The sequence below is a fragment of the Anolis carolinensis genome, chromosome 6 (assembly GCF_035594765.1).
Source record: "Anolis carolinensis isolate JA03-04 chromosome 6, rAnoCar3.1.pri, whole genome shotgun sequence".
Taxonomy (NCBI): Eukaryota; Metazoa; Chordata; class Lepidosauria; order Squamata; family Dactyloidae; genus Anolis; species Anolis carolinensis.
In genome coordinates this window covers 85,244,260-85,271,221 of record NC_085846.1, presented here as the reverse complement: position 1 = coordinate 85,271,221, position 26,962 = coordinate 85,244,260, and the positions used below count along the sequence as shown (strand labels likewise).

The 26,962-nt window shown below is 39.5% G+C and overlaps 1 protein-coding gene across 4 annotated transcripts in view; it reads left to right on the top strand.

Annotated features, from left to right (window-relative positions):
- abcb5 (ATP binding cassette subfamily B member 5) overlaps positions 1-26,962 on the top strand; it is a 60,419-nt gene that overhangs the window by 24,159 nt on the left and 9,298 nt on the right. For all 4 annotated transcript variants that reach the window (XM_062984139.1, XM_062984137.1, XM_062984138.1 and 1 more), the window contains 10 exons: positions 727-897; positions 4,050-4,211; positions 4,512-4,790; positions 13,774-13,920; positions 17,604-17,708; positions 18,732-18,809; positions 21,562-21,645; positions 23,077-23,280; positions 23,565-23,665; positions 25,212-25,352. In XM_062984139.1, coding sequence (XP_062840209.1) covers positions 727-897; positions 4,050-4,211; positions 4,512-4,790; positions 13,774-13,920; positions 17,604-17,708; positions 18,732-18,809; positions 21,562-21,645; positions 23,077-23,280; positions 23,565-23,665; positions 25,212-25,352 — 1,472 coding nt within the window. The remainder of the gene's footprint in view (positions 1-726; positions 898-4,049; positions 4,212-4,511; positions 4,791-13,773; positions 13,921-17,603; positions 17,709-18,731; positions 18,810-21,561; positions 21,646-23,076; positions 23,281-23,564; positions 23,666-25,211; positions 25,353-26,962) is intronic.

Sequence of the window (26,962 nt, the reverse complement as noted above, 5' to 3'; positions counted from 1 at the left end):
GCTTTCATTCAGACATTCAATTATTATTATTTTTTATGGAGCCCCCGGTGGCGGAGAGGTTAAAGCCTCATGACTTGAAGGTTGGGTTGCCAACCTGAAGGCTGCCAGGTTCGAATCCCACCCGGAGATGAGCTCCCTCTATCAGCTCCAGCTCCATGCGTGGACATGAGAGAAGCCTTCCACAAGGATAATAAAAACATCTAAAACATCCGGGCGTCCCCTGGGTAACGTCCTTGCAGATGGTCAATTCTCTCATTCCAGAAGCAACTCCGGTTGCTCCTGACATGATTTTTTTTTCCTTTTGCTAGAAAAAAATCCATCTTTAACCTTAACAGAAGCATTAAGAGGCCAACGCCAATAGCTAATTACATTATTTGCGTGGTTTGTTCAGGCTCTTGGCACAAATGATTTAATCTGGGTTAATACATGACAACAGCACTCTTTTTCTCAGGAATGTTATTTGCTATGGTTGGTGAAGCTGTCTTTGATAACCCGAGATACAACTATTATTAGCACCATGTATATGATAGTAGGTGTTGGAATTTTCTAGATTGTTCCCTCTTATATCCTACAAACACAAACAAAGCCAGAAAATCTTCTTGTCTTGTGGAGTGCTGGGTGTTGTAGATTGTATATAATACATTTATTTGGGTTGAAATCACTTTTGTCTTGTTTGTTAAACCAAAAATAGAAATGTCATTGTTTTCTGTGCTTTGAATATCCCAGAAATTTAACACCATGGTTGGGGAAAGAGGAGCTCAGCTGAGTGGAGGACAGAAACAGCGCATTGCTATTGCACGTGCCCTCGCCAGAAACCCCAAGATCCTGCTCCTGGATGAAGCTACCTCTGCTCTGGATAACCAGAGTGAATCCATAGTGCAAGCAGCACTTGATAAGGTAAACATGACATTAGGATTCACCATTATTAAGAATTCCAGGAAGAGAACAAGGTTGTGCAAATATATGTTATGCATGTACTAACAATCCACATTTAGAAACAAAGTTGACCAGCTTGCTATTCAGCAGTAAATGTGAGATAGCTATTCTGTGAGTTGGAAATAGGAGGCAGATTTAATATCCTGGAGTTATTTTGTGGATGCTGTGGTAAATTATATAGCTGACTAAATGAGATCTGTTGAGAGGGCCCAACAAAGCATTAGGCTGACAGTGGCTCCCAACCTTTGCTCTTCTATGTCTTTTAAAATTCAGTTCCCAGAAACTGTAGCCAGCTTGACTAACTATCACGAATTATGGGATTTGTGTCCAAAACACCTGAAAGACCAACGATTGGAAACCACTGGAATAAGAGATAATCATAACATTTAAAGATAGCTCAAATGCCATCTAGTCCAATGTCTTGTTAGAGCAGAAATCCATAGGTAAAGCGTAAGTGGCTGCCCAACCTCTGAAAACTTCTAATAAAGGTGAGCCCACCAAGGTCACCACCACTGTCAGGCAGTTTACCATCAGGCAGAGTTTTAAATGTGTATTTATTGATCAGTTTGTTGAGGCTTGGGGTGTCCCAAACCAGGTTCCGTGTCCATTTCAATCAAGACATGGATGTATATGAGGCCTGAATATCGTCAGATCCTGTCTGATCTTGAAAAGAGGTTGGGAGACTAGCAACAAATAGCAGGCACTGGAAGATATATTTCAGAGGAAAGGATTGGCAAAGCTATCTCTGAATATTCCATGCCTAAGAAAACCCTATGAAATGAATGGGGTCACTATAGGTTGACAGGTGACTTGAAGACACACACTCATATAGAATGTTAACATTTCTCAGATTGGTTGAAGCCAATCAGAAAGAATATTGAAGCAGATGAAATTATTACACTCATACAGCTTTTCTTGGTTCTAGCAGCATAGCCATTGGTGAAGGGTGGTGGGAGCTGCCATCTAATGATCATAGAATCATAGAATCGTAAAGTTGGAAGAGACCTCATGGGCCATCCAGTCCAACCCCCTGCCAAGAAGCAGGAAATCGCATTCAAAGCCCCCCGACAGATGGTTAGCCTGTGGCCTTCCAGGTGTTTTGGATTCCAACTCCCATAATCCCTAGCCAATTTGTCCAATGGTCAGGAATTCTGGGAACCGAAGTCTAAAATACCTGGAGCCTGAGCTAAAGTATCACCTGCCATTATTCTAAATTATTCTATTCCCTTCTGCATTTAAGATTTATTTGTGATGCAAAAAAAAAGCTTGCCTTCCAGGGTGTTGTGTTATTTCAAGGACAGCACATTCTACATTCCTTAGTTTCTGTTGACATTACCTTTACTGTGACAGAAATACCCTGCAAGGTGCAGCAGCAGACTACTTGCAAAAAGAAGACATAGGCATTGCAGAAATCAGGGACGCTGAGGCTTTAGAAACAACAGGGGGAGCTAATCCTATGTATAGAATTTCAGGCCCTAGAATCCGTGTGTTAAATAAATCTGGTATCCAGAGAGCACAACATTGTAGATTTGCAAATAAAGTTTTTATTGCCCATAAAATCAATAGCAGTAAAAATATAGTTGTCCACAATTTATCATTTGGTTCATGATAGTTTCAACCATTTTATAAATCTCTGAGTCAAGCTTATGGCCTCCGAGTAGATGAATTATTTTTTCCTGCTTTAGTGTTTATTACAAAAGGAACATTAATAGTACTTGAGGGGGTAATTTGCAAATCAATTATCTTGTGGTTTCTGTAGTGCTTCTGGACATTCTAGAATGAGGTCAAAAATCTGATTTCTTAACCTAAGTATCATTATGAATTAATGGACTGCTTCCATTTTATTGGAGCCCCGGAGGCGCAGTGGGTTAAACCGCTGAACTGCTGAACTTGATGACTAAAAGGTCACGGTTTGAATCCGGGAAGCAGGGTGAGCTCTCGTTATTAGCTGCAGCTTCTGCCAACCTAGCAGTTCAAAAACATGCAAATGTGAGTAGATCAATAGGTACCGCTCCGACGGGAAGGTAACAGGGCTCCATGCAGTCATGCCGGCCACATGACCTTGGAGATGTCTATGGACAATGCTAGTTCTTTGGTTTAGAAATGTAGATGAGTACCAACCCCCAGAGTCAGACATGACTAGGCTTTATATCAGGGGAAAACCTTTACCTTTCCATTTTCCATTTTATATATATTAAAAAATCACTGAACATCTTAGTTGAGAGAATTTTATGAGTGAGCTGCTCAATGCTGCTCAGATGCTTTGTCTAACAAACAATAGTGGAAAACATGACTCCATGATTTTAAATAGCCATAAATATGGAAACATAAGATCCACAATCAGAAACTTCTTTTTTATATATGTTGTAAACTAGTAGCTTTAAGAGAGCATTTTGACTGTGAAGGATGGGATGCTGCAGATTAGGGTTTTTAACCTTTTCCTTACTATGCCTCCCCTTTTGCAATATACCTGCCTACAGAATTGCGATAATTTTGATAGAAGGGTGTATCTGTTTGTTTAATTTAAAGCATTATGCTCCCTCTTTATGGGTAATACTTTATCAAGGTGATCACACCAGGGAAAGCCTTGAGAATAGCTCCAAAGCCCAAATCTTCAGAGTGGCTCCATAGATTTGCTTTTTAGCAACACAAAATTGTGGAAGATCTTAATTGTAGGTCTTCCACATCACATCCAAGTTGTCCATAATGCTATACCATGACTCAGAACTGACTACCAAAGGGGATGATTAGTGTATTGTATTGCAGAAAAATTTAATTGGGCTTCTACTGTGAAGATAGTAAATGTGAAGTCTGAACCTGAATGCTAAATCAGCTGAAGAAGTGTATTTCATACATACATGATATTTCAAACTATATAAATATGATCATAGCTTGAACAGTAAATGTGCAAAGCAAATAGTGATAGCAAACATAGATGTTAATGGGAAATATGGTATCTAGTTAAATAGAAGAGGAGATTAACTGGAATGCATTTAAATATATGTTATGGACCAAACTTATGTGGCTTTTACTGCTCTAAACAATTTCCCTGGAGGTTTCCTGTGCATATGGGCATATTTGGATTTTACTGATTTTCTTCTTTCTTTCTCAAGGCCAAGACGGGGCGCACTACCATTGTGATTGCTCACAGACTTTCCACAATCAGGACAGCAGATATCATTGCAGGCTTTGAGAAGGGTGTTCTCATTGAACAAGGAACACATGATGAACTAATGGCACATAAAGGAGTTTACTATGCTCTCGTAATGCAGCAGGTATTGAGACACAACAGCACAGTTCCACCAGAACTGTCGAAAACACAATGAGCAATACACTTGTATATCAGGGCTATACTTTTTTTTCTTGAACATTTATGTGGGACACGTTTGGGACATGGAATCCAAATGTCATTTTCCACACCACATGCCAAACTAGTCTGGAGCTGTACAACTTTAGAATGTACCACTTACTTTTTCTGAGCAAGTGGACTTAATCATCATTTTATCACAATTAAAACTATTTATCGTGCAATATATATTATTATTTAAAGTGAATTGTTTTATTTTTGTCATTAGTCCTGTGGTGAAAAGGCTGAAGCTGATGAAACAGAAGAAAAGTCAGAGTTGGAAACAGAGGAGGAAGAGGAGGAGGATATAGGAGACAGCTTTGGAGAAGATGATCTTAATGTTCTTGAGGGAACGAATCTGGAAAACATTGTTGGAAGTACAGAAATTATTACTGGAGGAAGCTTTCGTAAATCTAACAAGCAAAGCATTCGAAGAGCTTCTACTAAAAGATACTCTGAAAGGAAGAAGAGAAAAAGAAAGGGGAAGAAAGCAAAAAAGGATGAAGTGGTTGGTGTTAAGATGCATTCTAACATCTTAGAAGGATAGCTTTAAATTCTGATCAATCATTCCATTTCATTAAGGATTGTGAGATATTGTCGGGGGGGGGGAAGTAAATGAGTCCCCTGGGGGAGATAGGGCGGGATATAAATAAAGTTTTATTTGTGTTGTCGAAGGCTTTCATGGCTGAAATCTATGGGTGGTTGTGAGTTTTCCAGGCTGTATGGCCATGTTCGAGAAGCATTCTCTCCTGACGTTTCACCCACATCTATGGCAGGCATCCTCAGAGGTCACAACCTTTGAGGATGCCTGCCATAGATGTGGACGAAATGTCAGGTGAGAATGCTTATCTGTTGGGTTATCTAAGCAATCATGCATGCATTTTCAATGTGGGATGGTTTATGTAGTTAGTTATGTCTGTTGCTTAGTAACCTGAACAGAGCTGCATTCCAGAGTTGATGACACCATTAAGGGGGTTTTGCATATGAAATGGGAAATGGGTGTATCCTTTCTGGGGACACACAGGAAGTGATGTACAGATGCCTCTTCCTGTCTCTTCCTCTTTGCTCCTGACCATGCCATGCTGATGTTCCTGTCTGTTAAGAGATATGTAGTTTCCTGAACTGTTTTTCTTTGGAACTAAGATGTTTTTGCCTGTATGACCATCATCATACAAGATTGTGAGTAAACATATTTTTGCTATTTTATTTGATGTCTCTGATGCTTATTTTATGCGCATGACTTTTTAAAGGGAAAGGGAGGCTGGATATTTTGTCTTACTGTTTAATTTCTTTTTACCTCTGCTCACATAAACCCCTAGTCTTCTGCGTTTTTACTGCTCTGCATGAATGTTTAACCATATTGGAATCATAATCTTAACAGGTTATGAAAATATATTCCTATTAGGTTATGGGCTCAGACAAAAAAAGGGGATATATTTTTAAAAGAGCAATTTTAAGAGGTAATATTTTGTTTTGACTCTTTGTTTGGAGAGAAGTTTCTGAGCTCTACAGTAAAGAGAGCTCACACATTGAGAAGGCATTTCCTGCTTCTTTTGTTCTGGCTGAGGCTTGAAGATTGTCTGAAGGCAAAGCCTTTGTGTTGTAAATAGCCTGGCTGCATGGTCGCCATTTGAATGTTTGCAGGCCTTGCCAGCCAGAGGCTTGACTTTTAAAAGGACACTTTTTTTTTCCTCCTCCTTTCTCCTGTGCATGTGCTTATCAGAGAACCATTTTGATTTTTCTTTTTGGCAAATTTTTCATTTTAAGCCAATATTTTGTGATTTTGATTTTGATCTTTCATTCTTTTTTGGAATTCCTATATTTTTGATTGAAGAATTTTGATTTTTGGAATTCTGTTTGAAAGATGGATGATAGAGAGAGAATGTATTTGTTGAGAGACGATTTGAACAGGCATAATTTTCATTATTGGCATGATAAAGTATTGATACTCCTTGAGTATGAGAGAGTGTTGGATTGTATTGAGAGAACATGTCCAGAGTCTAATGAGGAAGCTATTTCAGATTGGAAAGTGAAGGATGCAAAAGCCAGATATTTGATCACTTCTTCTCTGAAAACTAAGCAAATGATGTATGTAAGAGATTGTGTAACAGCCAAGGATATGCTGGATGCACTAAAACGCACATTTGGCCATATTTCAAAGCTGGCTGCTATTGGATTGTTGAAGAGACTTATGAAAACAGAGCTTAATGATAAGAAAGAGTGTGATAAACATTTAGAAAATTTTACAGAAATGCTTGATAAGTTAAAGATGTCTGGTTTTAACATTGAAGATTTTCATAAGGTTGGATTATTAATAGGCTCTTTGGGCAATATTTTTGACCCATTTTTGTCTTCAATTGAGTCCAATCCAGATATAACTTTTAATTTGGCCGTTGCAAGGTTCAGAGACTTCTGCAATGATCAGCATAGAAGTTCACATGTGGATAGCCCCAAAGCAAATGAATCAAGTTACATGACGTCAAGTCGCCACCCTCATAGGGGCGGAGCTTCAAGGGACAGCCCAAAGGGGAGTACATGTTTTAATTGTGGAAAATTTGGTCACATTGCTAGATTTTGTCGCCTACCAAAGAAAGATGGTACGCCATCTGGTGGCAATAAGCAAGTAAGGCAAGAAAAGAAAGTTTTTACAAACAAGCCTGCTGGAAACAGACAATCACAAAGAGGCTTGATGGCTGCTCATTCTATTTTAACAATTAATGAGAACAAAGACAAAGAAGATGTTTGGATTGTTGATTCAGGTTGTACACAGCATAGCTCAAATAACTCTGAGAATTTTGTTGAACTGAATCAGGGAGTTAAAGGTGATTTGAGAATAGCTAATGGAGATTTATTGAAAATAAAAGGATCTGGAAAGTGTATTGTGAAATGTAGTTTGCCTGATGAGGTTGCAGTAACTGAGATTCCAGATGTTCTTTACATTGATTCACTTCAATGCAATATGCTAAGTGTTAGTTCCATGGACAAGAAGGGATTTGCAATTCATTTTGAGAATGGTCAATGTGATATTACAAAGGAAGGTGTTTTATATGCCAAAGCTTTTGAAAAGAATGGAATGTATGAATTCTGTGTTTCATCTGAGCAAGCCAACATGGTTAAGACACATGTTGATGGAAAGAATCTTGAAATTTGGCATAGACGTTTTGGTCATAGAGATGCAAATGCAATTCTGCAGTTGCAGAAGGACAATTTGGCTACAAACCTTGAGATAAGCAATACAGCTTTTGATAAATGTGTAGTCTGTGTTCAACAGAAAGCAGTGAGTCCCTCTTTTCCAGTCAACACAGAAAAGAGATCTACTAAGATTCTAGATTTAATTCACAGTGATATTTGTGGTCCCTTTAAGACTTCATTTGGAGGAAATAATTATGCAGTCATTTTCTTAGATGATTTTTCAAAATTTTGTGTTTCTTATATTCTGAAAGACAAATCTGAAGCTCAAGACATGTTGCAGAGATATGTTGCTATGGTGAAGACTAAGTTTGGATGCACACCAAAAGCTATTCAAACTGACTGTGGTAGTGAGTACACTTCACATCGCACACAAAGGTTCCTGGGAGAGAATGGAATTCAGCATATTAAGAGTGTTCCTTATACTCCTCAGCAAAATGGAGTGGCTGAAAGGAAGCTTAGGTCTCTAGTTGAGATGACAAGGTGTATGTTAAAAGATGTAAATCTTCCAGATTGCCTCTAGGGAGAAGCTTTTGCCACTGCTACTTTTCTTCAGAATCGTCTACCAACGAAAGGTGCTACTAAAACTCCTTTTGAGTTGTGGACTGGTAATGTGCCAAGTATGAAACGCATCAAAAAGTTTGAAAGTATAGCTTATGCTTACATACCCAAGCAGAAAAGGCACAAGTTGGACTGTAGATCTGAACAAACTATTTTAGTTGGTTATGCACCTGCAAATAAAGGCTATAGAGTCATGAACTTAATGACTGGTGAGGTATCTACACGACATGTAGTGCATTTTGATGAACAGAGCAAAGTCAATCTAAAAGGGACTGTGCTAGATTTTTCAGATGAAGAAGAAAATACTACTTTACAGCTTACAGAGTCCATTGATGATGTACCAACAATTTCTTCAATTGACACACTGGGAATGTCACCGGAGTTCATCCAGAGAGGCAAGGAACGCGCCACAGATGCTAGAGGCAGTACACAAACAGGAGGGCCAGAAGATGATGCTGGTGAGTTGTGTCCTGGAGTAGATGGATCTGCGGAGGTAGGTTGTCTTCCAGAACAAACTCACAGGTATTCATTGCGTCCTAACAGAGGTGTACCACCCTCGAGATTGTCTTACCTTGCAGAGTCAAAATTATCCAGTGAACCGTCTACTATAGAAGAAATTGAGATGCTACCTGCCACAGAAGCTGAACAGTGGAGGAAAGCAGCACAATAAGAGATTGATGCTCTACACAAGAATGGAACTTGGACACTAACTGAACTTCCACCTGGTAAGAAGCCAATTGGATGCAGATGGGTATTCACATTAAAGAGAGATGCAGAAGGAAGAATTGAGTGCTACAAAGCGAGACTAGTTGCTCAGGGATTTTCTCAGAAGTATGGAGTTGATTATGATGAAACTTTTGCACCTGTAGTGAAACACAGCACCATAAGACTACTTCTAAGTATTGCAGCTTCAAAGAAGATGACTGTACGACATCTAGATGTTAAGACTGCATTCCTGCATGGAAAGATTACGGAAAGTCTATTTATGAGACAACCACCTGGTTTTGAGGACAAGAGAAGACCTCACCTTGTTTGTAAACTTCACAAGGGTTTATATGGACTTCGTCAATCAGCAAAAGCCTGGAATGACAAATTAGATGAAATGCTGAAGCAATTGGGATTCAAGCAAGGAGAAGCAGATCAGTGTTTGTACACTAGAACCAAGAATGGACATTGTACTTTTATTCTGACCTATGTAGATGATCTTATTGTATCAACTGAATCAGATGGTGATTACACCGAGGTTGTACAACATTTGAGCAAACAAGTTGAATTGAAAGAACTTGGAGATGCTACGTACTATCTTGGAATACAAATCAAGAGAGAGGAAGATGGATCTTTTCTCTTGAGTCAGAAGCAAAAGATTATAGATTTGCTGGAAGTTACTGGACTTCAAGATGCAAAAACAGTAGCTACACCAATGACTACAGATTTCTTGAGAAACAATGAAGAAAGTGAACTTTTGCCAAACAACAACCAGTATAGAACTGCTATAGGAAAGCTCCTATATTTAGCTACCAGTACCAGACCGGATATATCGTCTGCTGTTGGAATTCTAAGCAGAAAGGTCAGTGCACCTACTCAGAGAGATTGGATAGCTGTCAAGAGAGTTGTAAGATACCTGAAAGGAACAATGGACTTACAATTGAAGTTACCAGTAAGTGACAAACCAAGATTGATTTGTTACTCAGATGCTGACTGGGCTAGTGATTCTTCAGATTGTCAATCAACTAGTGGATATCTGTTTATGTACGGAAATGGTCCTATTGCTTGGGCCAGCCGGAAGCAAGAATTAGTGGCTAAATCCACTACTGAAGCAGAATACATAGCCATTTCCCTAGCATCAGATGAACTTTTGTGGCTTCATCAACTTCTGACTGACTTTGGAATTGATGAGCAGAAGCCTATTCAAGTGTTTGAGGACAACCAAAGTTGTATCAAGTTTGCCAAGTCTGAGAAGATGATGATGCGTACAAAGCATATTGGGATAAGGTACCATACTGTACGCAAACTTTCTCAAGATGGAATGGTTGAACTGACATACTGTCCAACAAAGGAGATGGTGGCGGACATTTTGACTAAACCGTTACCTAGAGATGGTTTCCAAGACCTCCGTGTCAAGATGGGACTAATTGTTTAAAATGCATGACAGATTGAGGAGGGCTGTTGGGTTATCTAAGCAATCATGCATGCATTTTCAATGTGGGATGGTTTATGTAGTTAGTTATGTCTGTTGCTTAGTAACCTGAACAGAGCTGCATTCCAGAGTTGATGACACCATTAAGGGGGTTTTGCATATGAAATGGGAAATGGGTGTATCCTTTCTGGGGACACACAGGAAGTGATGTACAGATGCCTCTTCCTGTCTCTTCCTCTTTGCTCCTGACCATGCCATGCTGATGTTCCTGTCTGTTAAGAGATATGTAGTTTCCTGAACTGTTTTTCTTTGGAACTAAGATGTTTTTGCCTGTATGACCATCATCATACAAGATTGTGAGTAAACATATTTTTGCTATTTTATTTGATGTCTCTGATGCTTATTTTATGCGCATGACTTTTTAAAGGGAAAGGGAGGCTGGATATTTTGTCTTACTGTTTAATTTCTTTTTACCTCTGCTCACATAAACCCCTAGTCTTCTGCGTTTTTACTGCTCTGCATGAATGTTTAACCATATTGGAATCATAATCTTAACAGGTTATGAAAATATATTCCTATTATTATCAAACATGGCCATTGAATATAATGATTATACTTTCAGAATGAGGTTCCAAGTTACTCTGGGAATGAGTGCACTACATTTCATCCAAGAGGGCCTTTCATTTTAAGTATCAAGCTCTCAAACTTGGGAACACTTTTAGACTTTTAAAAAACTTAGTTAACTTCCTACAGGGAGATAGGGTGGGATAAAATATGTTGATGTTGTTGTTGTTGTTGTTGTTGTTATGGAATCAAAGATCGAGTGAATTGCCAGATAAATATACTTTAAATAAACTTAAAAATAAAGGCAAATGATCCATCTGAAACACAAGAAACTGATAACGTCTATGATGGAACCATTGTTTGGTTTCTGATGTACAAATTGTCATTTCAGTTGCCCCACAAAGCAGCATAGCCATTGAACTGTAGGGAAACTGCTGATGTTGCACAAATGTCCATGCAGGTAAAACACTCACAGTGTGTTCATACTCACACACCAATCCTTTTCTTCTGTTTTCTGGATGCCAATTAATCATAATTAATAGCAATCAAATACAATCTATATATATAAAAGAGTGATGGCATCACGGCAATTCACAAAACAACAAAAGTACAGGCCCCCCAACCTCAAAATTTGACAACACAACCCATCATCCACGCCTCAAAGTTGATACAACAAAAAGAAAAGAAAAATAAAGTCCTAATTAGAGGGAGAGCAATATTTTTTTTTATCCAATTGCTGCCAGTTTAGAGGGTTAATCTCGGCCCACTTGGTTGCCTAGCAACCAGCCAAGGGACAGCCAGGTTTCAGTTAGGGGACAGGCAGATTTAGGCTTCACTTAGGCTTCTTCCACAGATTATCTAATTTGCACTGTTATATGGATTATATGGCAGTGTAGACTCAAGGCCCTTCCACACAGCTATATAACCCATTTATAATCTTATATTATCTGCTTTGCACTGGATTATCTTGACTCCACACTGCCATATAATCCACTTCAGTGTGCATTTTATACAGCTGTGAAGAAGGGGCCTCATATCATCCAGTTCTAAGCAGATAATATAAGATTATCAATATAGAGTAGAGTCTCACTTATCCAACGTAAACAGGCCGGCAGGATAAGTGAATATGTTGGATAATAAGAAAGGATTCAGGAAAAGCCAATTAAACATCAAATTAGGTAATCGTTATACAAATTAAGCACCAAAACATCATATTATACAACAAATTTGACAGAAAAAGTAGTTCCATGCGCAGTAATGCTATGTAGTATTTACAGTAGAGTCTCACTTATCCAACACTCGCTTATCCAACGTTCTGGATTATCCAACGCATTTTTGTAGTCAATGCTTTCAATATATCGTGATATTTTGGTGCTAAATTCATAAATCCAGTAATTTCTACATAGAATTACTGTGTATTGAACTACTTTTTCTTCCAAATTTGTTGTCTAACATGATGTTTTGGTCCTTAATTTGTGAAATCATAACTTAATTTGATGTTGAATAGGCTTATCCTTAATCCCTCCTTATTATCCAACATATTCGCTTATCCAACATTCTGCCGGCCCGTTTATGTTGGATAGGTGAGACTCTACTGTACTGTATTTACAAATTTACCACTAAAATATCACAATGAATTTAAAACACTGACTACAAAAACATTGATTATGAAAAGGCAGACTGCGTTGTATAAGCGAATGTTGGATAAGTGAGATTCTTCTTTAATATGAAATAATTACTGGGATAGAATAATGCAGAACAATATAATCTCTAAAACCAGGACAGTAAATAAACAGGGGAATTCCACACAGGAAACAATCAGGGCCAGCTAACACCTCCCAACAAAAAATTCACTCAGGGAGGAAACAGCCAGGCTTTAAAGCTGCAAGGCCATTCCATCCTAATCATTTTTCCTAATTGCAGCATTCATACTTGCCTCCAACAAACAAAAAAAAAACCAATCAGAAATATTGTATATTCACAACCTTTAGGAAATAATATCCCCTGATGGCGCAGCGTGTTAAAGCGCTGAGCTGCTGATCTTCTGGACTGAAAGGCCGCAGGTTTGAATTGGGGGAGCGGAGAGAGCCCCCACTGTTAGCTCCAGCTTCTGCCAACCCAGAAGTTCAAAAACATGCAAATGTGAGTGCATCAATTGGTACTGCTCCGGCGGGAAGGTAACGCCGCTCCATGCAGTCATCCCACATGACCTTGGAGGAGTCTACGGACAACGCCGGCTCTTCGGCTTAGAAATGGAGATGAGCACCAACCCCCAGAGTCAGACATGACTGGACTTAATGTCAGGGGAAAACCTTTACCCTTTACCTTAACTACCACCAATTCCTCAATACTTTATTTCCCAGACCACCAGACTTCGCCACAGCAATGCGTGGGCGGGCACAGCTAGTAATAATATAAGACAGTAGGAGTGCAATTGGAGCCCCTGGTGGTGCAGCGGATTAAACCGCTGAGCTACTGAACTTGCTGACCGGTTCGAATCCAGGAAGCGGGGTCAGCTCCTGCTGTTAGCCCCAGCTTCTGCCAACCTAGCAGTTCAAAAACATGCAAATATGAGTAGATAAATAGGTACCACTCTGGCGGGAAGTTAATGGCGCTCCATGTAGTCATGCTGGCCACATGACCTTGGAGGTGTTTTCGGACAACGCTGGCTCTTCGGCTTAGAAATGAGCACCAACCCCCAGAGTCAGACATGACTAGACTTAATGTCAGAGTAAAACTTTTACCTAGGAATGCAATTAATCCATTAAAGTTGCCTCTATTTGACTTTTCAGTGGCTCTTTCAGACAGATTTTGATCTAACTTAAACTTTTGTTCCTTTATTGTTGTTTGCCCACATTCTTGAATGAACTATTTATCTGAGATCATGGACATCAGCAGATGAAAATATAGTTTTCCTTATATAGTTTCCTTATAATTTTGGTACTATTTTTCAGACATGTTTCATTGCCTAGCAATTTAGATTGTCCCTTGCAGTGTTCGTGATCCTTGGCAACAACCAAAATTATTATTACTCTTACAGGAAGAGCATCTCCCTGAGGTGCCCTATTCTAGAATTCTGAGCCTGAATAAGCCTGAACTTTGCTACATCATTATTGGTGTCATTGCTGCTGCCATTGGAGGGGGTGTCACTCCTGCCTTTGCAATCATGTTGGGTAAAATCATTGGGGTAAGTATGGGATTGTTCAGCAGCCTTTGCCTCAGCCTCTGCAAAATATTTCTTTTCCACTCTCCAACCAAGTCTTCTTGTTATTGTCTTAATGTTTTATTTTGTTCTATTTTTCTTTAAAATATATATTATTGTCAACTTTGGTTGATTAGTCTGTGTGTCTGTCTACAAAGGGAGGTAAATAATGTGGTGATCAAAATATCTACTATTTATGGCAAAGCTTGGAAAATGTAGGGTTTTTTTAATACAATGCCCAGATTCTCCCAGACCAGACAACATGGCTATTTTTTCAGGGTACTGGTATTAATTTATTAAAGTAGATTTCCCTCAATAAGGAGAAATGCTATACTAGATCAGATGTAAAGAACCATCTAGTCCAGTATTCTGCTCCCTGGGTGAAAAAAAATGGATGTTTATGGGAAGTTCATAAGCAATATGTGAGGGATATCTCACCTTCCTCATGTTTCCATGTATTCATTACGGAGAGAGATGCCTCTTCGAACACTTGATGTACAACATGAACATCATTATTAGTAGCTAATTACGTAGAGCCTTGTCTTCCTTGAATTATTATTATTAGTAGTATGTTTCTTACCCACCTCTCCTCACGGCTTGAGTTGGGTTACAATGGCTTGAGTTGGGTTACAACATTGCTAAAACACATAATTATTTTAAAATACTCCATGAAATACACATATTAAAACACATTTCCATAAAATACATATTAAAGTACACAAAACAAGCATTAGACATATTTATTTATTTACTTACTTAAAAATTTCTATACGCCTTTCTCCACAATGCGGAGCCAAGGCAGCATTGAAGTTCTAAGAGCTAACTTCCTTTTTAAACTATACAAACTGGTGACCATCAATGCAGGCAAGTTGTGGCATCCTCCACAGTTTAGCTATGCCTAAAATAAAGTATCTCTTTTTATCTGCTCTAATGCTTACACCAGAGCTCCCGCTGAGCTGCTGAACTTGCTGACCGAAAGGTTGGCGGTTCGAATCCGGGGAGCAGAGTGAGCTCCTGCTATTAGCCCCAGCTTCTACCAACCTAGCAGTTCAAAAACATGCAAATGTGAGTAGATAAATAGGTACTGCTTCTGTGGGAAGGTAATGGCACTCCATGCAGTCATGCCGGCCACATGACCTTGGAGGTGTCTACGGACAATGTCGGCTCTTTGGCTTAAAAATGGAGATGAGCACCAATCCCCAGAGTCGGACACGGCTAGACTTAATGTCAGGGAAACGTTTACCCTAATGCTTACACCACTTCATGTCACTGGTTAAGATGCTGGTATTAGAAAAAAGAGAGGAAAATGTCTCACATATGTACTCGGACATTCTTGAAAGTCTGTGTTAGGGTTTTTTCTAAGTATAGTGTTCCCTCACTTATCGCTGGGGTTAGGTTCCAGGACCACCCGCAATAAGTGAAAATCTGTGAAGTAGGGACGCTATATTTATTTTAATATTTATACATTATTTTAGTAGTTATACACTATTTTACGTCTTTATCAACCAATAGTGTTTTGATAAATCTCCTCCTCCTCCTGATGTTGTTGCTTGTGCTCCTTTTCTCTCCCTTTGGCTTCTCCTTCCTCCCTTCCTTAGACTGTAAATTGTAATTTTTTATGATTTATAATAGTCTTTTAGAGTTTATTGAAAAACCGCAAAACAGTGAATCTGCGAAAAGTGAACCACGAAGTAGTGACGGAACACTGTACTTTTGTCCTCTGAGAGGATGTGGGTGATAGTTAGGAGGGGAAAGCTTAATGATGGAATGGTGAATCCATGTTGTGAAATGATAATTAATTATTATGCTACAAGAATTAATAGTTGGTTTAAGTTGTTTCAGTACCATATTTTCTCAAGTCTAATGCTCACCTTTTATGGCTAATTTACATTGCCAAAATTAAGGTGCGTCTTAGGTTTGATGGTGCATTAGAATCCCGCACATAAAACCACCTGCATGAAAAGATCTAGCGAGGGCAGAACTCCAGAGGTGGGAGGGAGGTCCCTATGAGACTGCTCCTAGTCAGGGTTCAGTGGCACCCAAAAAAGTCGTTCCTGCCACTTAGCCATGGATTTTGTCAACTGGACAACCCTTGGGGTTTCTCCCCCAAGACGGTCGGTCAAAGCGACTTAAGCAATGTGCAGTCATTGAATTCTTGACAGCAGAAGGTGTCACCCCAAAGGAGAAAAGCGTCACCTTCATTCTCATAATGCGAGAGGAGTTCCTGGCAAATTTCAAGTCTGTGCACTTTCATTTCAGGCATCAGCACCCTTGGGTACCCATTGTGCACAGATCTTCCGATAGCCAAGGAAAGCAATAATGTGACCCACACATTCTTGTGAAATGCCGATTATGCTTGAAATTTCTCTCTGAGTAATAGGATGATCGTCCTGAATCAATCTGCCAACATTTTGCTTGTGAAACTCGGTGGTTGCTGTCACAGGACTTCCACCTCTTTGTTTGTCATGCAAGTCAGATGTTCCCACCTCAACATCTTTAAACTTACTCACCCAACGACGCACAGTACTCACATCAACACAATCACCATAAACAGCTTGCATTCTCTGCTGAATCTCCTTTAGGGTGGCACCTTCTGCTGTCAAGAATTCAGTGCACGTTGCTTAAGTCGCATTGACCAATCGTCTGCACAGGGTTCCATACTTCGCACTTTAGCAACACAACCATTCAATGCTAAGGCTTCTCACCAAATGCAACTGTAGAGGAGAGTCTACTGAACAAGCCAGTACCTGCCGCATACCTGTACTGCCATCTGTTGAGGAGTTACGAAGGTGGAGGCATTACTTTTCATTCAACCCTCATATCCCTCCCCCTCTCCCTGGTGGACTCGGGTGGTTTACAACATAATACAATAAGTGCTATACAGAAAAATACATAGGATGGAATTAACAATTAAAAACACATCCAATCAATGTAAAACATAAAATATGACACAAGTAACAAAATAGCAATAAAAATTATGAACATTAAAAACAGTTATTTCCTCACCTTAAGTAAGGTGAGGTGTGAGCTATGAATATATTAAATAACTAGTTCCATGTCGCCTTCCTCCAGACATTACAGTTTCCTTTTCTTACCAGTGTCCTTGCATTAAGAATGCACCTACGCTGAAGAATTAATGCAGTCTGATACCATTTTCACTGCCATGACTCAATGCTGTGGGATCCTGGGATCTATAGTTTGGTGCAGCACTATTTGGTAAAAAATGCCAAACACCTTGTAAAATTACAACTCCCATAATTCCATAGCATTCAGTGGAGATTCACCTTAAATTGGAACTTTGTATACAGTGATTTTGACAAAGGCCTTCATTTTCTGTTTCTAGAACAGCACAGAACTGCATGAATTATTTTTCTTAGTCACATCTCTTGAACCATATGGAATTTATGTAGGAATTATCGTATAAAGAACAATGTTGTACAGGGGAGTTTCATAAAGCATGGGGAAACTGGTGAAATCTGTTAAGAAGGCTGTTACAGACTCCTCAACACATAAAGAAACATCAACTGACTCTGAAAAGAAAGGAAGCATTACAGGTGATCTGCAGGGCTGGGTTAGAATTTGTAACAGTTGTTTTTATAGATTACACTAAATAGAATGGTTGAAAGTAATTATTTGATATTTGATTTACATTTTGTTTTGCACTCCAGGCTTTCCAAGAACAGGATGCTACAAAGAGAAGCCACAATACAACACTGTATTCTCTGATATTTCTTCTACTGGGAGCAATTTACTTAGTCACATGTATAATTCAGGTAGGTACTATTAAACCTCATAAATAACAGTTAGTTACAAATGAACATCTGAAAGAGGCATTGGATTGATAACATTTAGGGATATTATCATTATGAACAAAAGTATTCAGGAAGTGTAAAAAACAGATAAACTCCTTTTTAAATAAAACGAAGAAGAAAGCATTACCATGTTTTCATTTTACTTGCTGTGTACAAACTCTGATTATCTTCCAGTTATATTTGTATTTTTTCCATGACTCTGGCTTAACTACTCTATTTATTCATCCCAAATCTGTGACAGATTCTCTGAATGGTCATCTGTTCTGAAAATAGCTGTCGACCTCTCCTTAAAAAACTCCCAATGAAGGAGAGTCCATTAAATTTGCTTTATTTGCCAGTGCATCATGCTATCTTGTGCCTGTTAAGTTTTTTCCTAAGTGAAGTATATTCCATTATATCGGTAGCAATTTGTTTTGTTACTGTTGGCCCAATCCATCAATTTGTTATGTTCATCTTGAATCCTATCTCTCAACGTAGTACCTATCCCTCCAAGTTTAGTGTCACCTGCAAATTTTATAAGAATGTCCTCTGTTTCATTATCCAAATTATTTATAAATATGTTAAACAACTCTAGATCTTACTCAATATTTCACTAGTTTTCTTAAATGGGTTTTCTTAAAGTTAAGGGTGCACGTCCAATTGTACTCAGCTTTCCTTTTCCTGTGTTTAATGAATCTCAGAGGACATGGTCACTCCTACCCATTGTTCTCAAAACTTTAATTCCATTTACCATAATTTTGCTGATCAAGTCCAAAACAGCCAGTTTCCTTTTTGCCCCATCTACCTCTGGATTATAGAGAAGTATAAGTCCTCAAATAGTCTATCTCTATCTATCTTAGATTAAGGAATTGTATTAGAATATGTTGTAGGATTCATATGTCAGTGTGTTCCAATCAATATTGTCCCCACCTCCAGTATGTTTTTAAAATGTTGGCTCATTTCCCTAGAAGACACTATTAAAATGTCTTTCTTGATGTTTTTCAGGGATTCATGTTTGCAACATCTGGGGAAGCTCTGACTAAGCGGTTGCGTTCACTTTCATTCAAAGCATTGCTTCAGCAGGTAGCAACAGAATCAATATAGCATATTTGGAGAGGACACAGTTTTAGGGTGGGTCAGGCCTTTGGTCCATTGGATTCCTTGTTTGTCTTCCATTACAATAGATCAAGAAGCCCGGTGGCGCAGTGGGTTAAACCACTGACCTGCTGAACTTGCTGACCAAAAGATTGGTGGTTGGAATCTGGGGAGCGGGCGGGGTGAGCTCTCGCTGTTAGCCCCAGCTTCTGCCAACCTAACAGTTCGAAAACATTCAAATGTGGGTAGATCAATAGGTACCGCTCCGGAGGGAAGGTAACGGCATTCCATGCAGGCATGCCGGCCACATGACCTTGGAGGTGTTTACGAACAACGCTGGTTCATCAGCTTAGAAATGGAGATGAGCACCAACACCCAGAGTTGGACATGACTAGACTTAATGTCAGGGGAACACCTTTACCTACAATATATCAAAATAAAGATACGTATGAATAATGTAGCCCAGGCATCCTCAAATGGTGGCCCTCCAGCTGTTTGGGCCTCCAACTCCCAGAATCCCTGGCCAGCTTGTTCAATGGTCAGGAATTCTGGGAGTTAGAGACCCAAACAGCTGGAGGGCCATCATTTGAGGATGCCTGATTTAGCCAATGTAAAGATAACTCTTCGCAATGCTATTCATCATAGTGTTTTAGGAAACGATAGGCACAAAGAGATATGTAGGAAAGTGCTGTGGCAAGAGAGGGAATCCATCTAATTGAATGCTTTGTGCACTGGCAGCAACTCAACAGGATTTCAAACAAGAGTCTTTCCCAAGATGCCCTTCTCCCTATCTCTCCTAGGTTCAAATCAGGGTTCAAATAGGCCCACAGAATCTTGGAGATCAAGGATAGTGTAATGAAGACAGTGTTAGTTTTCTTAGCTAAGCAACCTAACCCATTCTTTAAAAACCTTTCATAGATCCAACTCTTGCCATAGAAAAGAATGAAGCTGTGATGCTCAGTTTAGTTCATCCTTAATAATTACTATGCATACTAAAGCATACTAGAAATTTTGGTCACAAATTGACAGGAAAAGATCCTGAGTTGATTTATCTACCTATCAATATAAGTATAGTATCTTAACTCTTATTTTAAATAAGGAACCATTCCCTTCTCTGAGCAGAATGGCAAAAGGCAAGAGCTTCATCTGTCCCTGAAGAATCTAAAGCAGTGGTTCTCAACCTAAAATCTGAACAAAAATCCAGTCCGTGATTCTTCTTCCTCTTTATTTATTTATTTTATTTATTTATTAACCTCATTGAACACCTTACCCTCCCAACGGATGCAGTGCTTATGACTATGGATGTGACATCTCTTTATACTAGCATTCCCCTATCAGGCACGTACAGTGTGCCAAAACATATTAGATTCCAGAACCAGCTTGAATCCCCCAACACATTTTCTTTTGGATTTGTTGGACGTTGTGTTGGAAAAGAATTATTTTATATTTGGTGGTCAATTTTACCTTCAGATTCAAGGGGTCGCCATGGGCAGTCCAATCGCTCCTTCCATTGCTAATTTATTAATGGACGATTTGGAATTGAAATCTGTATTGAACCCCACACAGAATCCTGTCTATAGCCACATGACTACATACCTTAGGTACATTGATTATGTCTTTATCATTATGAATAATCAACAATCTGCATATGATTTATTGACATGGGCCAATACCATCCACCCAGAGATCAAATTCACTGGACACACTGATCCAAATAATTTTCCGTACTTAGATGTCTTGGTTACCAAACTGAATAACAGACTGGTGGTCAATAATTATCATAAACCCACAGATCGAAATTCAATTCTACATTATTCCAGTTTCCATTCACCATCCTTAAAAATAATCTACCTTATTCTCAAATATTGAGAATTAGACGTAACTGCACATCACAACAAGATTTTGAACAACATTTAACATCGGTTAAAAAGCAATTTTTATCCAAGGGTTATCCAAGACATATTGTTGCTAATGCCATCATCAGAGCATCCAAAGTCTCACGCACCACCCTGTTGGCAGACAAATCTGTGTCGACAGATAATAGATTGGTCTGGCCATTGACATTAACCAATTTTTCCAGACAGGTTATTCAAACAGTGAAAAAATATTGGCTACTTGTTCATGATATACCGGGATGTGAAAGGCCCCCCATTGTGGCACATAAAAGAACACAGAACTTGGAAGACATGTTGGTACACTCAAATATTGACCATGACACTCAAAGTATAAAAATTAGACCTAATTTGGTAGGAAATTTTCCTTGCCACCATTGTGCCATATGTCTCCAATTTACTCATACTAAGTTGTTTCAGAATCCTCATACTAAGATAGTTCATCAACTGCAACATTTTGCTACATGCACTACCAAAGGAGTCATTTACCTTATCACTTGTCCCTGTTCCTTGATGTAAGTCAGCCAGACCAGTAGACAAATTAAACTCCGTGTAACAGAACACAAGAGTAAGATTAGGAATCGGGCCATTGACTCAAGCCTGTATAAACATTTCAATGACATGAACCATAGTCCTGAATCATTCAGGGTTCTAATCCTAGAGGTAGTTATCTATGGGTTACATCAACTTTCATAATTTTTGCCCCAAAACATGCTCTTGAGTAATACAACATACATAAGCATGCATGGTACTTATGTCATGTAACCTCGGATACCCCCTAAGTTCTGAGTTTTGACAATAAATATTTGCAGATGCAAGCATGGTCTGAACTGCTTTTGTGTTTTTAGGAAATTGGATGGTTTGATGACCATAACAATGGCATTGGGGTTCTGCTAACCAGACTTGCAACAGATGCTTCTCAAGTCAAAGGAGTATGTTTTCTACTTACTTTGTTGTGTTTTAATTAAAATACTAATTGCGATATTTGTACCAAGGTGCTGTTTCAAGAAATATCATAACTGCCTGACATAAAGTGCTCAATTGCCAGTATCTTACTTTGTGGCAGCTCTCTCAGTGACTTAGCCTACCTACTATAAGTTGTGTGTCACTGGACATTCAGCTACAGAATGCCAAGAGGGAGTTGGCGGGAGGATGACTTGTACTGCTTGAATATTCATGGATGAGTTCTTTTCACCATTAAAACAAAGAGCAATGTAACATTGCCTGAAGGGATGGTCCCATAGTGTGCTATGAAAAATATCATTCATTATCCAAGAGAAACTGTATAAAGAAACTTCTATTGTGCAGAATTATTTAGTGGCTCTCCAAAACTGGTTCAAGATTGGGAAAGGAGTACGGCAGGGCTGTATACTTTCACCTTATTTAACTTACATGCAGAATAACATCATGCAATGTGCAGGGCTTGGTGAATCCAAGGCTGGAGTTACAATTGCTAGAAGAAACATTAACAACCTTAGATATGCAGATGATACCACTTTGATGGCTGAAAGCGAGGAGGAGCTGAGGAGCCTTGTAACCAAGGTGAAAAAAGAAAGTGCAAAAGCTGGGTTACAGTTAAACATCAAGAAAACCAAGATTATGGCAACCAGACTGACTGATAACTGGCAAATAGAGGGAGAAAACATGGAGGCAGTGACAGACATTGTATTTCTAGGCGCGAAGATTACTGCAGAAGCAGACTGCGACCAGGAAATCAGAAGACGTTTATTTCTTGGGAGGAGAGCAATGGCCAACCTCGATAAAATAGTGAAAAGCAGAGACATCACACTGGAAATGAAGGTCCGCATAGTTAAAGCAATGGTATTCCCCGTAGTAACCTATGGATGCAAGAGCTGGACCATAAGAAAGGCTGAGTGAAGGAAGATAGACGCTTTTGAACTGTGGTGTTGGAGGCAAATTCCGAGAGTGCCTTGGACTGAGAGTGCCTTGGATGGAGGGTATCCTTGAAGTGACTAGCTTGACTTTGAAGGAGCTGGGGGCACCAACAGCCGTCAGGGAGCTCTGGCATGGACTGGTCCATGGGGGTCACGAAAAGTCGGAAGTGACAATGAATAAACATCAAAACTCCAAAACATTTAATAGCATGACTTGGCAAGAACAGTGTAACCACATTGATCAAAGCCAATGGAGAAATAGATGGTAATCATGCTTTCTTAGCTGAACTAAGTAACTAATTTACTATTTCAGTAAGAGATTGAATGGTTAAATTATTATATTGCCCTATTAAAACTTGCACCTTTGCTATGAAAATACTATACTTGTATATCTATGTGCTATTTTTTAATCGTTTCTTTGTGCTGAAAAAATGAGAACTTAATATTTTTCTTTACTTTGCATTTTAGGCTACTGGAAGTCGACTGAGCTTTATAATCGCCACTGCATTCACGCTTATCACTGCGATTATTATTGCTTTTGTACATGGTTGGCAGTTAACATTGCTCATCCTGGGTTGTATTCCCATAGTTGCTGGTGCAACTGCCATTAGACTAAAGTCTGTTTCTGGTCATGCAGCAAAGGATCAAAAAGCCCTCGAAGAAGCTGGAAGAGTAAGTTTCCCTTATCTAAAATGTCTGGCTATGGGCAAGTCCAGAATGACCTAGCTATCCATTGTTATTGCTAATCAGACCTCCTCCTGCTATTAGGCTATATCTACTTAAAGTTTCACTACAGTAGCACAGCACAGTCCTCTACTATATGCACTCACCAGATTTCTCGTAAACTTCCTTTCCTTTTTTAATAGCTTTGAGTCCTTTTCTTCACCAGTCAGCACTCTAATCTGTCACACTGGCCATCTTTTTTCAAATGTATCCTATTTTTTCCATGATATTAGATTTCAACAGAAGCTGTAGAAAATATAAGAACTGTGGTTTCCTTGACAAGAGAAGACAGATTTTTTGAAAGATACAAGGCAAGCTTAGAGGGTCCATACAGGTAATAAAGCTTGCAAGCAATTAAATGCACTATTTTCAGTACTTGGCTTTATGTATGAATTATATTCAGTGAGATATTGATATAGATAAAGACACACATGTATACTGAGGAAACATGAGAAGGGAAACAGCATTACTGCACAAATAGTTTTGCTACCTGAGCTAGATACAATCATGTCTCTTCCTCCATCCATGTGATCAGGTTACTATTTAAATGTTACTTTATTTTTTCTGGTTTTTTGTTACAAGTTTTTTTTTTGTGTCAGGAGCAACTTGAGAAACTGCAAGTTGCTTCTGGTGTGAGAGAATTAGCTGTCTTCAAGGATGTTGCCCAAGGGACGTCCGGATGTTTTGATGTTTTACCATCCTTGTGGGAGGCTTTTCTCATGTTCCCACATGGAAAGCTGGAGCTGGCCGAGGGAGCTCACCTGCTCTCCCAGATTCAAACCGCCAACCTGTCGGTCAGCAGTCCTGCTGGCACAATACTGGTATGGGAGGGAATGTTCCACAGCTGAGAGCAGAAGGTCACTTTAGAAGTCATAAAAAGAATGGATAACTTAACAATGAGGAGAAACAGATAGAAAACTACTCTTTTGCTACCTGATATAGTTACCCACATGTAGTGAACATTTGAGCTAATTTCTTGCCCCACTAAGAATTGAATAGTCGTGTGTTAAATAAGGTATATATGACAAACTCAAGGCTCAGAAGCCAAATCCGGCCTGGCATGTCATTTTATTTATTATTTATTTATTTGCAGGATTTATATTCCGCCCTTCTCACCCCGAAGGGGACTCAGGGCAGATCACATTACACATATAAGGCAAACATTCAATGCCTTGACATAGAACAAAGACAAATGCAGGCTCCGAACTGGCCTCGAACTCATGATCTCTTGGTCAGAGTGTTTGGTCTCAGCTGGCTGCAGCTGGCTGCTCACCAGCTTGCGCCACAGCCCGGGCCCTCTAGATTCTACATTACAACTCCTGTATTCCTCATCATTAGACCTCATGACTAGATGGGAGTTGTGATACAGTAACACCTGGAAGGCTGAGTTTTATTCTATTTAGTTTGGCTAGTGTGGTTTGAATTGAAATACAAGGGCTTGTGGAGATGATTCTGACTTTAAAATATCCTTTAACCTTTCCTCAACCTCAGAGCCGCAAGTGCTGTTGGGTTGCAATTCACATCATCCCCTGTCCCTATGGCAGATAATAAAAGTAATGGGGGTTGTCATTCTGTAACATCTGGGGATCCAAACTGGGTAAAAACTAAAGAGAACTGGCCATTATGTTAAAAATTATAGTTGGTCCTCTGTATTCATGGATTCTCCATCCATGGATTCAATAGCCCTTTGAAGACAACCATAAGGCTGATGTGGCCCTTAATGAAAAGTTTGACACCCCTGAGAACTAGAGAACTGTTGCAATTAAACTTATGTAAATGATAAGAATTCTGTCCATACTCCTTACATATTTTCTCTCACACATTCATCTGTATTTCATAGCAAATCTTATTTCTTTCTAACTGGCTTTTGTTCCTATTAGGTACTCTCTGAAATCAGCTCCCCTTGCCGGATTGTCATATGGAATAACCACTAGCACCAACTATTTCATAAATGCTGCTGTCTTCCGATTTGGAGCATGGCTTATCACCCATTGCTACATGAATTTTGAACAGCTTTTTATGTGAGTTTATCTTTTGAATTTCTAAAGGCCTATATTATGTCAAGGGCTTCAAGCACAAGCTGATTTTCAAAAACAAATGGACAAATATTTACATGTAGCTATGTATATCCAAGTATATAACATGGTATCATGTGAAAGAAGTCTATTCTTCTTTGTCATTCAGAGAGGCAGAGACAACTACTACTAAGTTTGCTATATGAAACATCCCGATTCAGAAGCCGCCAGTCATTGAGTATCAGTTGCTGATGAGCAACATGGAAAGTTTTATTCCCTTCACATTTTATTTGTAATGTATGTAGTTAGCGTGGGGAACTGGACTACATAAATCTTTACTTTCATCCAATAAAGTATTTTTATTCTTAAGACTTAATGTTAGTGGATTGAATCCTAATGGTAGTCCTGGCTAGGCTGTAACAGTGAATTGATGGACTTTACGTTGATTTGTTTAGTTGATTCATTGAGTTTACTTTAGTTGAGACTAATAGAATTCAGGCTGGTATTTGCTGATAACCCTGCAGTCCTTTGATGCAATGCTTTTGGGTTTGGAAAGATCAGCCGTTTACAAGAAACGTTGCCCAGGGGACGCCCGACTGGATTTACTCAATCTTCGAGGAGGCTCTTTCCATGTCCCCCTACTACAAAGAGAACCACCTGAAGCCTAACCCTTCCAAGACACAAGTGTGTGCTTTCCACCTACGCAACCGTGAAGCTAACAGGAAACTGAAAGTTACTTGGGAAGGCCAAGAGCTCGAACACTGTTTCCATCCTAAATACCTTGGTGTCACCTTAGATCAAACACTAACATACAGGAAACACTGCATGAACACCAAGCACAAAGTAGCTGCACGCAATAACATCCTGTGGAAACTGACTGGAAGTGCTTGGGGTGCAGACCCACAAGTAGTAAGAACATCAGCCCTGGCCTTGTCTTTCTCAACTGCAGAGTATGCCTGTCCTGTTTGGCACAAGTCTGCCCATGCAAAGCAGGTGGACATAGCACTGAACGAAACATGTAGAATAATCACAGGTTGCCTTAAACCTACACCTGTTGATAAACTCTATAAGCTAGCTGGCATTGCCCCACCTGACGTGCGACGGGAAGTTGCTGCTAACTGTGAGATAAAAAAGGTCGAACATTGTGAAAGCCACCCACTGCATGACTATCACCCTCCTCCCACCAGACTCAAATCAAGGAAAGACTTCATGAGAACCACCACTCCCCTTGATGTCCCCCCAGCAACAGCAAGGGTGTCCCTCTGGGCAGCTAAACCAGGAAATCCCAACTGGATGGCCCCCCATGAGGGACTGCCTCCAGGGGCAAACCAAGAATAGACAACTTGGAAGTCCCTAAACAGACTGAGAAGCGGAGTGGGCAGATCAAAAGATAACCTGGCAAGATGGCACTACCTGGAGGAATCTTCCACCTTGTGTGAGTGTGGAGCTGAACAAACAACTCCTCATATGTATGCTTGCCCACAATGCCCTGCCCCATGCACGGAGGAGGAGTTGTTTAAAGCTACGGACAATGCGATTGCTGTTGCCCGCTTTTGGTACAAAACTATTTAGCTGTTTGTGATTCCTTTATTTTATCACTTTTAAATTTATTTATT